Here is a 17,650-nt window from a genome sequence, read left to right as displayed (position 1 = left end):
ATAAAAAGGATAAAAATATTGATATTAATGTAAAAAATCATAATTTTAGATATGTTGATAATAAAGATGATAATGAAGATTTGTATGGATATGTATGCGTAAGACAGAGATATGATTGCTGTATGCAATTGTATTTCATTCATAGCAAAAACATAAATTTAAAATGTTTTGTAAAAATATTACATCCAGAACATTTAAATATAATTGGAGATGAAAAAGGGGATGTTGTAAGAGCATGGGATTTTAAAGTAACAAGAAAATTAGCTCAAATAAGGGTTAAAATTAGTATTTCTGTGGTCGATATGATTGTTCCAGAAATTAAAATATTTCCACAATCTTTAAAAATCATTGAAGACAAAGATAGCTTGCATTTGATATGTAATACAGAAATATATTTACCTCAAAATTCATTGTTAACTTGGAAAAGGAATGGTGAATTTTTTGGGTAGCTTTCTTCGCAGTTCTACTATTATAATGTATAATGGCATTTTTGGTAGTGTGAACTGGATCAATGATACATTTGTTTATCAACAAATGAATGTATCTTTGAATGATACTGGTATATATGAATGTTGCATATCAATAGGAAATTATCTGGTGAAATGTGCTAAGGCAAGTGTTGTAATGTCTCCAAGTAAAACTCCATGTATTAATAAGAAAAGCGTTCCTGCAAATCAATTTCAGATTAATCATTTCCAATCCAGAACTCTTTTGAGAGACAGAAAGTTTGGTATTATGTTGTGGAACTTTAATGTTCCAGAATGGAAAATTTCTACAAGGTTTCCACAATGTGAAGGACATTTGGTTAATATGGAATTGGGTATTGAGAGTTGTTTTGGAATTAATAATAGAAATCATAACAGAAATAAGCGTGGTATTGTTGAAGATATTTTAGGAGGGATTGGCACAATTGGGAGTATAACAAATAGTATGGATATCAATACTTTAAAGTCTGATCTTGAAACAGCTGGTTTAGTGGGGAGTAAAGGTATTAAAATACAAAGACATTTCAATGAAATATTAGAAAATATGGTTATTAAAACAGCTAATATAATAGGTCCACCTATTTTATATCTTCAAAATATTACTCCTAATTTAATGACAAGTGAACAACATTTTCATATAGCCAGAGCATACTTAAAGATCCAGACTGAATATTCCACTCACTCACTTTCATGGTCACTCTACCCGTGGCCGCACTCCTCTTTTCCTTCTTTCCTTCCCTTCATGTCCCACTCTTCCCCTTCCCCTCCCTCAGCATCACATTCACACACTTCACTCATTCACTCCAGTTCACCACCCGGCGGCACTTCCTGTTTTGAACTTTCATTCATATAATTTCACTTCACATGCAGGCCTGCCTTGTGAGGTTTATGCCAGCCCTGGATGATGTCTTATGGGTTACCTCTGCTGCTCCATCCACCTCAGCTACCGGGGAGGCGCCTCCAGATAGCACCCGCCTTCCAGCGACCATCACGCGAACCATAGTATGTAAGCATGTACCTAGGGTGGGGGGTTTCTATTAATACCCCCCTCATGTTTGCAATTACCAGATCACTTTCATATCATATTTTTCTAATGCTAGATAAGACACGCGCTTGCTCCTGATGAGTGGCATTTCAACCACGAAAGGCGTATAGCCACCAAATGTCGTGTTCTGCGTAATTCTACCCAATCCTCTACAATTGTTATGTAATGTCTATCCCATAGATTATTCGAGCCACCTGTCATGCAGGCACTATTTTATATTTCATGATTTTACAACAATATTAATTTGGTGTACTGCGGAATATTTTTGTGTTCATAAGATTCTGTATGATTGCTGTATTATGGTTACTGTAAATATCTGTTCTTATCCGGAATTGGTACTAATACTCTATGTATGTTACATTGTTGTTTTTTACAATTTTTATGAACCAATTCAAGTTTTCCCAATTGTTCACCAAATTCTATCTATTTTTTGCACTCACGTGCTTCATGTAAAGTCCTGTCCTCGTTGCTTTCCCCATTTTTGATCATTATGTGACGGAGGAAAAATGAAGATCATGTGTTCCTGCTATATTTCCTGCTTAGTGACAGGAGCTTTGGCGTTCAGAGAGTTTTTACAAAGCCTGTCCGAAGCCTTGTTTTGAAGCAAAGTGTAAACTAGCCCTTGTTGACGATACCAACAAATTCGAGGAGCATATCTCCTCCCATTTTTTATCTGTTATTTCTGGGACCAAAACCTGCTATTTGTCTCTTACTTTGAGGCCAGGTTCCCTGTATCCAATTCGCAAAAGGAAGAGATTTTGACCGTCTCTCTATGGAGCCGGTTCACATATTTCCACTGCGGCTCGGGTGCCCTAAGCGTCTTTTGGTACATTTCAGGTCCGAATTCAGTCAAAACAAGGATGCACCAGACCCCTGCTGGGAGCCGCATTCGGCGATGGTGTCAACCCAGTCTCGATGGTTGTCTGCTTATTTTAGCTTGTAATAGAAGTGAGTACAATATTGATATCAGTCCCTTCGCCCCTTCGCCCCTGTGACTTCAGAATTCCTATAAGGGGGCATTTTGATATCTTAAGATTCTACATGCCAAATTGCGTCTGCAGGGCATGTCTTAATTTCAAATATTTATAAACATTTTATAAATCATGTTGTTTATTCAGGTATTAAAATTTTCCCATAGTTCTGTGTTCATACAACAATATCCCTAAACCCTACTATTCACTTAGCTTCTTTCCACACCTCTCCACACCACTTATGCCATTGTAAACATGGAGATCTTAATCACTTTCCGACCTGCGGCGGCAGGTAAGCTCTATTGCGTGAATCTCCGCAGCTGTATGCCATGCAATAGATCCTGAGGCATGGCACCAGAGTCGATGCACGTGGCTGGCAGCCGCGATGTCCACCGGCCACGCACAATCGCTCCACAGAGAGCCATAACGGGGATCTGCCAATGTAAACAAACAGATCCCCGATCTGACAGAGGAGGAGAGAGAGGTCAGCTGTTCCTAGTGATTAGGAACAGCGATCTCTCTTCTTCTCCAGTCAGTCCCCTCCCCCAACAGTTAGAAACACCTCCCTAGGGAACATATTTAACCCCTTGACTGCCCCCTAATGTTAACCCCTTCCCTGCCAGCGTAATTTACACAGTAATCAATGCATTTTTACAGATCACTGTATAAATGTCACAAAAAGTGTCAAAAGTGTTCCGATCTGTCAGCCGCAATGTCACAGTCCCGCTAAAAATCACAGATCACCATCATTACTAGTAAAAAGACAATAATAATTTAAAAAATGCCATAAATCTATCCCCTATTTTGTAGATGCGATAACTTTTGCTCAAACCAATCAATATACGCTTATTGCAATTTTTTTACCAAAAATATGTAGAAGAGTACATTCTGGCCTAAACTGATGAAGAATTTTTTATTAATTTTTTGGGGATATTTATTATTATATTCATTATCAAAACCTGCCATGTGTCTCTTACTTTGAGGCCGGGTTCATACCATTGCGAGTAAAAAATATTGTTTTTATTTTTTTTAATTGTTGCTCTTTTTTTGTTTATAGCACAAAAAATATAAACCGCAGAGGTGATCAAATACCACCAAAATAAAGCTCTATTTGTGGGGAAAAAGGAACATCAATTTTACTTGGGTACAGCGTAGCATGATTGCGCAATTGTCAGTTAAAATTACGTAGTGCTGTATCGCAAAAAATAGCCTGGTCATTCTGGGGCTGAAGTGGTTAATTTTAGGTAGCCTTGCTGTTTGTGCCTCCAATCCTACCACTAAATCCTCTACCTGGAGTATTTACAATAGGTACTTTTCCACTCCTCCTTCTCTTTACTGTATTATCCATGTCTGTAGCTGTTTCATCCCTACCTCAGTTTTCGATCATTGTAATGTTGTTATTTACTTTCCTTACTGACTATCAGCTGTAGGATTCAACTACGTTTTTATTCGACAATATAAAATTTAGCTACAAAATGATGGAGGCAAATAGAAAAGTAGTGCTCCTTTTATAGTGTTTTATATCACTCTGTCCACTAACCAATAAATAAAATAGGTGACAAAAAGGTAAAAACACTTTCAGTGGATTCTAAATTCAAATTTTAAAGACTGTTCTCAATTATAGAAAAGGGGATCCCAAGGTGTTATAAATGACATCTTAGGAGACCTTTTATGAGACTTTCAGCTTTGTGTTCTTACAGCACAGCAGACTGTCCTGAGGGGAATGCCAACATTTTATATAAGAATAAATCATTCGCTGGTAAAAATGCCCACATGTAAACCTGAGTGTAATGTGTAGGTACACCGTACAGGTTTTCATTATAAACCTCAGATCTATCCATAAATGTAAACAGAGAAAAAAATAATAATAATATGGGAAATGTGACAGAGATTTCCTTTTTCACTCTTGTGGGTCTATCAGACCATCCACTGACCATGAATGGACTTTTTCTGCTCTTCCTTCTGATCTATCTGATGACTCTGATCACAAACCTTCTTATTTTTTTCTTGGTCCTCACTGACTACAATCTGCACAACCCAATGTATTTTTTTCTTGCCAACTTGGCATTTCTGGACATGTCCTATTCATCAGTGACGGCACCAAGGATGCTCTTTGATTTGGTCACAAAAAGACATTCAATATCCATTCCTGCCTGTATATCCCAAGTCTTCTTCTACCTCTCCTTTGCTGGCTCTGAACTTTTCTTGCTCTCGGCTATGTCCTATGACAGATACATTGCCATCTGCCACCCCCTACATTACAAACTAATGATGTCTTGGAGGGTCTGTACTCATATGGCCTCTCTGGTCTGGGTTGGAGGATGTTCTGTCTCTTTGGTTCATACTTTACTTTCGCTCAGGTTGTCCTTCTGCAGAACATCTTCCATCCATAACTTCTTTTGTGACCTTCCACACCTATATCAAATTACATGTACTGACACCTTCATAAACATAATGGTTGTATTCTTATTAAGCGGTATTATTTTATTGGGAGTCTTTTTTTTTACATTTCTTCCCTATATCTTTATTTTCAGTACCATCCTTAGAATCCGTACCAAGACTGGAAAGAGGAAAGCCTTCTCCACCTGTTCATCACACCTCACCGTGGTCTTCATCTTTTATGGCTCCATAGTTTTTATTTATTTTGTTCCCTCCTCCAGCAATATGGTCAATTTAAACAAACTGTTTTCAGTCATAACTTCCCTCATTAACCCATTGCTGAATCCTCTGATCTACAGCCTGAGGAACAAGGACCTTATGGAGGCACTTATGAGGACTTATTATCACTTAAAGTTGATCCAGGCATCCTGATGAAAATATCATTGGAAACGTTGACACTTTTTGTATTTCCGGGACATTTTGTTGTTTAAAAATCTTAGTAATGTACTTTATAAAATGTAAACCTGTCAGGGACTCATACTTGTACTTACAATTGCATGACCAGGGGTCATTGTAACCCACAGACCAAATGTAACCGTTTCAATACACTTTGATTATCCTCAAAATAACTCTGTGCCTAAAATGTCTACCATTTTTATGCATCTACAAGGCTATTCATTAGAACAAATTATTTATAAATACTCAAATCAGATTCTTTAAAAACTGACAAATAGAGAAACATCTGAAAAAAATCAGTTTTAGTTTGATTTATGAGCAATGTATAATACTTGTTCAAATATTTTCACCAAATAATTTTCTCCTTTTTCTCCCAAGTACAGGAACCCCGGTGTAGGTTTTGATATACTTTGGATCTTAATGGTTGATAAGCAATATATTGTACTCAGTGGGTGGATGGGTGATCATTCTATACAGCATCTCTTACAGTAGAAAAAAATAAAGAAGACCATTTTACCAAATAAATAAGACTTTTTAAATACCAAAGAAGACCATTAGATTAGAAAAGCTTTATGTAAAACTTGCAGCACCTTTTCCTTTTTTTTGTGTTTTTTTATTTTATTTTATTCATACATAAGGATTTATTGATTATTACATGTGGCAAAAGTAACATAAACAACCAAACAATATTAAAGGTATAGCTATAATTATACAAAAATAGCATTTGTGATGCACCACAAATAGCAAGTAAGCCAATCTGGAGGGTTCATTTCAGATAACTCAGCAGATAAGGGAGGTTAGAATAAGAGACAAGAAGAAGGGGGAAGAAAGAAGGGAGCAGGGTAGGAAGGGGGAAGAAGGAGACTCCAAGTTACCAGGAAAGTCATGTGTAGGCATATTACTGACCCATCCAAGGCAGCTAAATCATTTCAAATATATTATTTTTTTTTTCAATTTCTATTTATGTAGGTCAACTTAAACATAGGCAAGGCATCATTAACAGACAGTTTCCTCGAAGACACTTCAGGTGGTAAGGGCGAGACCCATCCATAAAGGATTTCTTTCTTATCATAATACATTAACTATGAAATTAGCAATTTAGTGTGATGGGGTCTCTGCTCATCCTTGTGTATACTCAGATGGGCCAAATCAGGAGATATCAGTAGGGTCAGTTGCTAGTGAGTATTTATAGTACCATATACTGCTGTCCAAAAGTGATACAATTTTGTGCAAGTCCAAAACATGTGCAAATATGTTCCAGGGGCTACCTACCTGGTAATGAGGACAGCTAGGAGACCTTTGGGGAGAGATCCTTTTTAAGAATTCAATCTGGATCAATTCATTCCTGGAGGAATTTTAGGTCTTCCCAGTCCTTTCTATTCAGATTGGGAAGGTCAGGTTTGCACTGCTCCTACCATTGACCAATCTTAGGTGAATGTAAACAGAGAGGGTAAGTATACAGAGATGAAAGAAATTTTCGAAAAGTAATATGGAGTAAGAAGCTCTTGATTGGATCAGCTTAACCACTTGAGGACCGCCGTATTGCCATTGTACGTCAGCACAATGGCACAGGCAGGCATAATCACGTACATCCACGTGATTGCCTTCCAGCGGGTGGGGGGTCCGATCGGACCCCCTCCCGCTGGTTACGGCGGTCCGATTCGGTCCAGGAGCGCTCCGTGATGAGGGGATGGCCGTTGGTTTTCGGCCACCCCCTCTGGATCGCTCCTGGCCAATGAGAAGCTTCCTCCCCTGTGTATTGTTTACACAGGAAGGAGGAAGTGATGTCATTCTCCTCGGGGCGGTCTTTTTGACCGGACTACGAGGAGAACAGTAAAAGTAAGTGTGCACCAACACTACACTGACATGTAGGTACACACAGGCACACAAACCCCCCCCGATCCCCCCCCGATCGCCCCCCGATCCCCCCCCCGCCCCCCCTCCCCCCCAGTCACAGTGTCACTGATTGCATTGATCATTTCTTTACTGATCAATGCATTCAGTGTCAGTTGTGACAGTAAAAACTGTCAGGACAGTTAGTGTTAGGTCCAGGGTAGCCCCCTATCACCCCCCAATAAAGATTTAACCCCCTGATTGCCCCTAGAGTTAACCCTTTCACCCCCTTTTGCCAGTGTCACTAAGCGATCATTTTTCTGATCGCTGCATGTGTCGCTAGTGTCGCTAGGTAGCTAGTTATTTTTTTAGGTTCACCGCCAGGTTTTTATATCGCTAGGTACCCCGATATACTACCCAATAATGTTTTTAACCCCCTGATTGCCGCTAGTTAACCCTTTCACCCCCTTTTGCCAGTGTCACTAAGCGATCGTTTTTCTGATCGCTGCATTAGTGTCGCTACAGTCGCTAGGTAGCTAGTTATTTTTTTAGGTTCACCGCCAGGTTTTTATAGCGCTAGGTACCCCGATATACTACCCAATAATGGTTTTAACCCCCTGATTGCCGCTAGTTAACCCTTTCACCCCCTTTTGCCAGTGTCACTAAGCGATCATTTTTCTGATCGCTGCATGTGTCGCTAGGTAGCTAGTTATTTTTTTAGGTTCACCGCCAGGTTTTTATAGCGCTAGGTACCCCGATATACTACCCAATAATGGTTTTAACCCCCTGATTGCTGCTAGTTAACCCTTTCACCCCCTTTCACCAGCGATCACAGTATAAGTGTCACTGGTGACGCTGGTTAGCCAGTTAGTTATTTAGGTTCCCCGTCAGGTTTTTATATAGCGCCAGGGACCCCCATATACTACCTAATAAAAATTTGAACCCCCTGATTGCCCCTAGTTAACCCTTTCACCACTGATCACCGTATAAGTGTTACGGGTGACTCTGGTTAGTTTGTTTTTTATAGCATTTTATATTCAAATCCGGAAGGCAGTGCTTGGTTTTCGGGGTCCCGTACGTGGCTAGGCTCCCAAAAAGTCCCCCACATGTGGTATCCCCGTACTCGGGAGAAGCAGCAGAGTTTATTTTGGGGTGTAATTTGACTTCTGCACATAGCATGTGTGAGCAATATATCATTTAGTGACAACTTTGTGCAAAAAAAAAAAAAAGTTTGTAATATTCCCGCAACTTTTGGCAAAATATAAAATATTCCATGGACTCAACATGCCTCTCAGTAAATAGCTTGGGGTGTCTACTTTCCAAAATGGGGTCATTTGGGGGGGTTTTGTGCTATTTTGGCATTTTATGGCCTTCGAAACTGTGATAGGTAGTGAGGGGTGAAATCAAAAATTTGCACCCTTAGAAATCCTGAAGGTGGTGATTGGTTTTCGGGGTGCCGTGCGCGACTAGACTCCCAAAAAGTCCCACACATGTGGTATCCCCGTACTCGGGAGAAGCAGCAGAATGTATTTTGGGGTGTCATTTCACATATGCCCATAGCATGTGTGAGCAATATATCATTTAGTGACAACTTTTTGTAAAAAATTTTTTTTTTTTTTTTTTTTGTCATTATTCAATCCCTTAGGACAAAAAAAATAAATATTCAATGGGCTCAACATACCCATCAGCAATTTCCTTGGGGTGTCTACTTTCCAAAATGGGGTCATTTGGGGGGGATTTGTACTGCCCTGCCATTTTAGCACCTCAAGAAATGAGATCGGCAGTCATAAATTAAAAGCTGTGTAAATTCCAGAAAATGTACTCTAGTTTGTAGACGCTATAACTTTTGCGCAAACCAAAAAATATACGCTTATTGACATTTTTTTTACTAAAGACATGTGGCTAAATAAATTTTGCCCTCAATGTATGACTAAAATTTAGTTTATTCGATTTTTCTTATAACAAAAAGAAGAAAATATCTTTTTTTTTCAAAATTTTCGCTCTTTTTCCATTTATATTGCAAAAAAAAAAAATCGCAGAGGCAATCAAATACCATCAAAAGAAAGCTCTATTTGTGGGAAGAAAAGGACGCAAATTTCGTTTGGGTGCAATATTGCATGACCGCGCAATTACCAGTTAAAGCAGCGCAGTGCGAAATTGCAAAAAGACCTCTGGTCCTTAAGGTGTTTATTGGTCCGGAGCTGAAGTGGTTAAAGAACCGGGCAGCATGCGTATTAGGAATTATGGGAAAAACATCCGACTAGGTAAGTGAAATGTAGAAGTTAAATACTGAAATGTAGAGATTGTTCTGTGATGGTTCATAAATGAGCCAAGGAGATGTGGGCATCTGAAAATTTTATCAAAGGGGTTGTATGGGTTGGTTTTATTTAAATAACAAACATGTTATACTTACCTCGACTGTGCAGTTAGTTTTTCACAGAGTAGCCCCGATCCTCCTGTTCTGGGGTCCTTCGGTGGCTGTTTCAGCTCCTCCCCACAATAGCTAACCTCTCTCTGGGAAGCTCTATCCAGAGGGGGTTAGCTTGCAGGCGCGCTCCCTGTTATATACGCTGTGTCCATGGACGGGTCATTGGATGTGATTAAAAACAGCACGAGCCAATGGCTGCGCTGCTATAAATCTCTCCTATCTATTCAATCAACGGGCAGACTCCATGGAGAAGAGGACACCGGGGGACGCGCACAGCAGGTGAACGTGCTCAGGTAAGTAAATGTGGGGGCTGGGGGGATGTCATTGCCAGGTGTTTTTTCACCTTAATGCATAGGATGCATTAAGGTGAAAAAACACAAACCTTTACAACCCCTTTAAATGAGACAAGGAGAGTTTCCCAGGACATCCTAAAACATTTTTTAAACCGCTTCCAGGCCGCCCACACATATACTGCGGCAGGGCCGCCTGGCTGCGCAAATTAAGATTCCGGTATATGATTTCGTGCATGAGGTCTGGGGCACATGAGGCGCCACCGACCCGCTCCCCCTGTGATTGTATCCTGCAATTGTTCAGAGGAAAAGGCAGAATGGCAGTTCTGCTTATGTAAACCAGGCAGACCACCATTATGTGACAGAGGAAAATGGAGATCTTGTGTTCCTGCTATACAGTATATCCTGCTGATAAAATGATTAGCTTACGGTCCTGTTTACACCTTGCTTTTGTCTTGCTGTGCTTTGCTTCAAAAATTATACCCCATGTCGCTTTAGTTTTGCTTCAAAGCATCTTCAAAGCCTCCATAAAAGTCTATGGCAAAGCTCAATTGAAGCCCCACTGAAGCCTCATTGAAGCTCCATGAAACCTCACCAAACACTCATTGAAGCTCCACCAAAGGCTCATCGAAGCCCCCCAAATCCTTATGGAAGCCTCATCAAAGCCCCACTGAAGCACCTAGCAAAAGCAAGGTGTAAACAACAGGACCATAAGCTAACCATTTTATTTAGTGACAGGAGCTTTGACTGGCATTCAGAGAGCTTTAACAAAGCCTGTCCGAAGCCTTGTTTTGAAGCAAAGTGTAAACTAGCCCTAAGAAAGCTACCTTTGTCTTATGTTTCTGAATTTTGGACTGTTGTTGCTTCTACCAAACTGTGTTGATCTTGGAAAATTTTTGCCTTTCTTCTTGTTTCTTTTTTTTTTACTTTCTCATACTCTTTATTACCTATAAAAACATACATAATAATAAAAAAGACATTTACAATTTTCTACATTAATCATTCTGTTCATCTACTCTATCTCTCACTAGTCCCTTCCATACTACACCATTTACTCCAAATTTTATGATATTTCTGTAGATTTCCCCTACTTTCATATATAACTTTTTCATATGCTATGATATGATTAGCTGCATTCATCCGTTCTCTGATAGAAGGAGTTATAACTGGCATCCATCTTTTAGCAATTTGCTTACGAGCCTAAAAAAGTTTTTTTTTTTTCATGTCCTTATCATTCTTCATCATTCAACACCCCAAACAAACATACTTCAGGGGTACAAGGCACCGGTCTTTTAATCATTTCAGATATTTTTTTTTATTACTTGACTCCAATATCCCATTACCTCCCTACATGAACAAATCAAATGGCAGAAATCCGCTTCATCTTGATGACTTTGCAAACATTCTGATGTTGGCCTTCTTATTTTATATAGACGAATGGGGCTAAGATATATCTGGTGCATTATATACAATTGTGTAATCTTGTTATTATCTATTAGTGATACCAACAAGTGCGAGGAGCATATCTCCTCCCAATTTATTATCTGTTATTTCTGGGACCAAAAAGCCATTTGTCTCTTACTTTGAGGCCGGGATCACACCATTGCGAATTGGATGTGGGTTCCTCGCATCCAATTCGCAATAGCAGGAGATCCTGACCCTCTCTCTATGGAGCCGATTCAAATATCTTGACTGTGGCTCCGGAGCGAATTTACACAGGAGCCCTGTGTGTCTTTTGGTCCATTTCAGGTCCGAATTCAGCCAAAAATTTGGACTGAAATTGGACCTGAAACGGTGAACCGGGACGCACCGGACCCTGGCTGGGAGCCCCATGCAGTGATGGTGTGAACCCAGTCTCAATGGTTGTGTAGAGTAAAAAGGTTATGGCGCTAAACCCTATCAGTGATGTGATGAGTTAACCTATCATCAAAACCTGGTGTTAATATTTTATATAGAAAGAAAAAACTGTTGGTAGTAACGTGCAGAGATTTCCTAAAATAATTTTATCCTAAAAAAAATTTTCTAAAAAAATTGTGTGTGATCAATGTGGAGTCAACATTCGTGTTCCATCATAATTAAAACCAAAGTGGGTATTAAATTATCTTATACGTATCAGCCTACTATGGGTGGATACTAAAAACATGTAAACATTCATTTAGGTATGCAAAATGGTGGAAATATTGTTTATATTCAGAAATGTGCTAGTTCAGAACAGACTGTGCAAACATGTGCAAAAAATGTGCAAAAAAGCAACTAAGGATCAGAACAACCAGGGATCAGAAATAATTCAACCAAAAATCGCATGAAGACGCAAAATATGTGCAAAAAAACAACTAAGGTTTAGAACAACCAGGGGTCTGAAATATTTTCAACCAATAATCGCATGAAGACGCATCTGTGTCCAATGTAAGTCCAAAATTAATGTTTGGCTTAATGATACTGCCTCTTCAGATTATTGTTGTAATTGATGCATAAAGTCAATAGGGAATATTTGATTCACTCGTTTTCAATTAGAGAACTTCATCCCCGGTGCGCCACTCAGTGCTATAGTATGTGAATGCTCTCACCAGAGTTAATGCCCCTTGTGGGGCTGGATGGACCTTCACAATGTAAGCCACTGTGCTGCTCTCTGGCTGCTGCTGGTGCACTGGGTGAAGCTTCGTTATTCCGTCCGTATGGTATCCAACGTTAATTATATATGAGGAAAGACATATCCATAGTGTAATACATTCTTAACCAGATCGTTCGTTTATTAGTATTAAAAAACTACTCACATTTAACATTAAAAGCATATGCGTATGGAAAAACTCAGCCGTTCGTCTCAAACGAGTGCACACAACGTGGCCACGCCCTACGCGTTTCGTCACTACGACGTCCTCTGGAGCGGCCATGTTGGTGCACCTTACTACTTAAATAGGGTGCAGTGCTCCACTACGCCTGCGCTGAACTAACAGCGCCATTTTGAGTGTGGGATGCCCTTACTCTGCTAGGGATGAACACAATTACTTCCCCTATAACGCCCTTAGGGAAGACAGATAGAATTAGCCTTGGAGCACTGCAGCCTACCCATAAACCATACCCAATTTAGATGACATCCCTTAGCATTTTCCCATTGAACCGAAAATTTATATTCAGGGAGGAATATATATAATTACTTCTGTCTGGGGAATATTGAATAAGTAACTCCCAGGTGAATTCGGACAGAAGAGAAAACAAAAGATATGGAATAAAAATAAAAATAAAAATACAATGAATAAATATATGTATAAAAATACATATATAAAAAATTCATACATATATAAAAAATTATTACATATATAAAAATGGGGTACATATTAATACTGAAGAAAAAACGCATGAAAATTCATAAAATTATGTGACATTATTTAAAAAAGGTTTTTTTATGTATGCTAATATATGAATTAGAAGAATATAGAAGAGGAGATTATTCCAGAGGAAAGTTTTTTCAAGAGGAAAGTTTTTTTCGGGAAAAATTAAAATTCTTAAAAAGATTTATGTATATGTAGAGGTACAGGGAAGGTCTATTTAGAGTTGTCCTATAGGTGATTGTAATGCTTGTGACTGTATATTTGGTTCCAACAGGGGGACCTTTAGATTATTATTACTTCCCAATTGGGGGTAAGACTATTTTTTGTTTGGTCGTACCGTAAAAAATAAAAATTAAAAAATATGTTCTAACCTACAAAGAATTAAATGTAAATAGAAAGTGTATAAAGGGACGTTCATATACCTAAAGTGCCTGATAGTCAAGTCTTGTTGTAATTCCGACACATCTAATGTATTTTGAATGAATAACATTCGACCCGAACCCAAAGGTTTAGGCCATGAAGCTCATGAATTGTCTTGTGTTGGGGCAAGTAGGCTACTTATATATGTGGCTAGGTCTTGTCGGAATCCTGCAACATCATGTGTTTGTATGGATAACATTCGACTTTGACCACAGAATATTCGACCAGCATTATCCAATGTTGAGGCAAGCAGTTAACTATTAAAAGTTAGTTAAGAAGCAATTGAGGTCTAAGTCTATGTTCATTCCCCTTGGCTGGGGGGTGTCTAAATTAAAAATCCATTTCGTTTCATTCCTGGATATTTTGATCGTTTTGTCTTCCCCTCTCCAGTGGCCTCTTATTTTGTCTATTCCGTAGAAAATCATTTGTCCAGGGTCCCGGTTGTGGAAATCCCTAAAGTGTTTAGAAACACTGTGTTTCTGGAAGCCTTTTTTGATATTTGCAATATGTTCCCTTATCCTGACTCTTAACTCCCTAGTGGTCCTTCCCACATATTGCTTGTGGCAAGGACACTCAATGACGTAAGTGACGTGGGAGCTATTACAAGTGATCAATTCTTTGATTTTATATTCTTTTCCATTAGAGGTGGATTTAAAAGTGGTTTTCTTTTTTTCCGTCTTTTTGCTGTTTCTGCAAGGGAGGCAGTTTCCGCACTTATAGAATCCTTTTAGGGTCTCAGAGATTCTTATTTGTTTTGGTGGGTCCACCACATTTTTTACTAATTTATTTCGGAGTGTTGGAGCCCTCCTGTAGATGAACCGTGGTTTGTTCGGCAGCATGGCCTGGAGTGAGCTGTCTGCTTGTAAGATCGGCCAGTGTTTTTTGATGATACGCTCCACATCTTTGTGTTGCCTGTTATACCCTGTAAGGAACGCGATATCATGGAGGTTTTGTTTTGGTTTTGCTTTCTTGCCTTCTAGTAATTTTTTCCTATCCATATGTTTTACTTCGTTTTTTAATTTATGGAGATTTTCTTCCTTATATCCTTTCTTCCTAAACCTTTTCGATGACGATTTCCGCCTGCTTATCAAAGTCGTCAATTTTACTGCAGTTCCTGTACAATCGTAGAAGCTGGCCCTTAGGTATATTCCCTAGCCACCTAGAATGGTGGCAGCTTTTTGTGGGAATGTACCCATTGTGATCTGTGGTCTTGAAGAAGGTACGGGTGCCAAGATTTCCTTCATGTTTGTAAATTTGGAGGTCCAGGTAATCTACACTCTGGGTGTTAAACTTTCCTGTAAATTTAATGTGATATATATTGTTATTAATTTCTCCAAAAAAGTCTTGCAGTTGTTCTACCGTGCCTCCCCATTCCAATACAATATCGTCTATATATCGACGGTAAAATTTTAAATTTTGCCTATGCACTCCATAGATTTGTTCTTCCTCCCATCGGTTCAAAAACAAGTTCGCCACACTTGGAGCATACTTTGCCCCCATTGCCACGCCTTTCGTCTGTGCATAGAAAGTTCCATTGTACCAGAAATAGTTCGAAGTCATTGCCATCCTTAGGCCTTCAATGATATATTTTATTTGCTCCTGTTTTAAATCCGATAGTCGTTGCAATGCCCACTCGACACTGCTGATGCCATCCTCTTGTTTTATGTTTGTATATAATGATTCTACGTCTATCGTCACCAGTATGTCACTTTCACTGATGGGGATTCCATTCAAGTCCTCTAGTAATTGCTTACTGTCCCTTAAGTATGACCTTCCTTTTATCACCAAGGGCTGTAGGAAACCATCCACATATGCCCCTAACCTGGAAAACAAAGAATCGATTCCACTTATTATGGGTCTCCCGGGTGGATGAGTTTGATTTTTGTGGATCTTAGGGACGTAGTATATAACGGGGGTCTTTGCCGCCTTTGGGAGTAGGTATCTTGCCTCTTTTTTATTCAAAATGCCTAAATCTTTACCCCTTTTGATATATTTCTTAAGTTTAGTTTCATATTCTGATTTCGGGGTTTTTTTCAACTTCTTATATGTGTTAGGTATGTTCAACAAGTTCTCCATTTCTTTCTCGTAGTCTTGTCTATCCAAAATGACAAGGCCGCCTCCCTTGTCTGCGGGTCTGATGATGATCCCCTTTCTCTTTTCTATTGATTTGATGGTGTCCCATATTCCTTTTCCTTTGGTTTTCCTAACCTCTATGTTCCTTAGGTCGTGTTCAACCATCTTCTTGAAGACCTTAATGTTTTCATCCTGCTGGACTTTGGGATTAAAGGTTGAGTTATTTCTTAATTGCGAGTGTTGGTAAATTGTGTTATTATCTTCCTTTGTGTGGGGATTCCTAGTTGCAAAAAATTTTTTGATGTTAAGTTTCCTCACGAATCTTTGGAGGTCTATATATGTTTCAAATTTATCTAGTCCCTTATCTGGGGCAAATTTTAAACCCATGTCCAGCACCCTGAGCTCTTCCTCCGTAAAGACCACCTTACTTAAATTATAAATGCCCTCCCCTATTGTTCCCTTCTTCTTTTTCTGGAGGCCTCCTCTCTTTCCTCGTATGCGTTTTCTGCTCTTCTGTCTTGTGTCCAGTATGTTTCTTCCCCTCTTTGGTTCCGATGACGGCCGTTTCCCCCATAGTTCCTCCTCGTATTGTCTCAATGGTTGTCTGCCTATTTTAGCTTGTAATAGAAGTGAGTACAATATCTTAAGATTCTACTTACTAAATTGCATATGCAAGGCATTTCTTAGTTTTAAATATTTATAAAAATGTTTATGTGATAAATCATGTTGTTTATTCAGGTATTCAAATGTTCGCATAGTTCCGTGTTCATACAACTGCTCTAATACAACCTCTTCTTTCCGTTTCCAGAAGCTTCCATCTGGGTTTCTTCTCAGCTGTTCAAATGATGAATTATTCCAGATGGGAATTTCCTGGGGAATATTCCTAAACCCTACTATTCCCTTAGCTTCTTTCCGCATCACTCGTGCCATTGTAAACATGAGGATCTTAACCACTTGCTGATCAGCCGCTGCAGTTATACGGCAGCAGGTATTGTGTGAATCGCCGTAACTGTACGTCATGCAATAGATCCCGCGGCACCAGACCTGATGCGCATGGCCAGCAGCCGCGATGTCCACCGGCCACCCACAATCTCTCCACAGAGAGCCAGAATGGGGATCTGTCAATGTAAACAAACAGATCTCCATTCTGACAGAGGAGAAGAGGGAGGTCAGCTGTTCCTCGTGATTAGGAACAGCGATCTCTCTCCTCTAGTCAGTCCCTTCCCCCCACAGTTAGAAAAACCTCCCTAGGCAACACATTTAACCCCTTGATTACCAAAAAAAACCAAGGAGAGAGGTGCCTCTAGTGCAGACGTTTTTAACAAGCTTTAATACACATAAATTAGTCAAACTCACATTTCAGCAGAAAGTGATAGGCATAAAAGTATAGACGTGGTTATGTCACGGTGGAGATCCTGAGTCCTGGTCCTTGTAGTTCCTCCGTCAAAACAGTCTGGTCCGAGAAGTGCCCGCCGCTAAGATGGTTATGCCGACTCCGGAAGACAAACTCGAGACGAGACGTAAGGCGCAGGGAACAGCAAGCTGCAGGGGGTGACGTCACCAGTAGTGGACGCATTTCTTGAGCAGGCGTGCTGTGGTGTACTGGCAAGCTGCATTCCTTTATCTACAGACATCAACCCCCCGATAACCCCCTAGTGTTAACCCCTTCCCTGCCAGCATCATTTAAACAGTAATCAGTGCATTTTTACAGCACTGATCACTGTATAAATGTCACTGGTCCCAAAAAAGTGTCAAAATTGTCCAATCTGTCCATCATAATGTCAGAGTCCCGCTAAAAATCACTGATCACCCTCATTACTACACCCTGTTCCAAATTATTATGCCAATGATATTTTTCTCATTTACCTAAATAATTGATGTAAACAAGAGTCAGCATAATTCTCATGTTATCAACTATTAACCTCCCTGGCGGTATGATTA

General features: G+C 39.5%; 1 protein-coding gene across 1 annotated transcript; it reads left to right on the top strand.

The window, feature by feature from the left end:
• The first annotated feature begins 4,282 nt into the window (after window positions 1–4,282).
• LOC143958086 (olfactory receptor 8U9-like) lies at window positions 4,283–5,545 on the top strand. The gene has a single exon (XM_077467537.1). It carries the CDS (start codon window positions 4,374–4,376, stop codon window positions 5,310–5,312), a length of 939 nt encoding a protein of 312 aa, XP_077323663.1. The 5' UTR covers window positions 4,283–4,373; the 3' UTR covers window positions 5,313–5,545.
• Window positions 5,546–17,650: the final 12,105 nt, after the last annotated feature.

Source organism: Lithobates pipiens, unplaced genomic scaffold, assembly GCF_037356315.1.
Source record: "Lithobates pipiens isolate NorthernLeopardFrog02 unplaced genomic scaffold, aLitPip1_a1.2 Scaffold_56, whole genome shotgun sequence".
Classification (NCBI taxonomy): Eukaryota; Metazoa; Chordata; class Amphibia; order Anura; family Ranidae; genus Lithobates; species Lithobates pipiens.
The sequence above is the reverse complement of the archived record's forward strand: the minus strand, read 5'-3'. Positions and strand labels throughout refer to the sequence as shown.

Coding starts and splice junctions, on each gene's coding strand:
- LOC143958086 (XM_077467537.1), top strand. CDS start 4,374: ATGGGAAATGTGACAGAGATTTCCTTTTTCACTCTTGTGGGTCTATCA.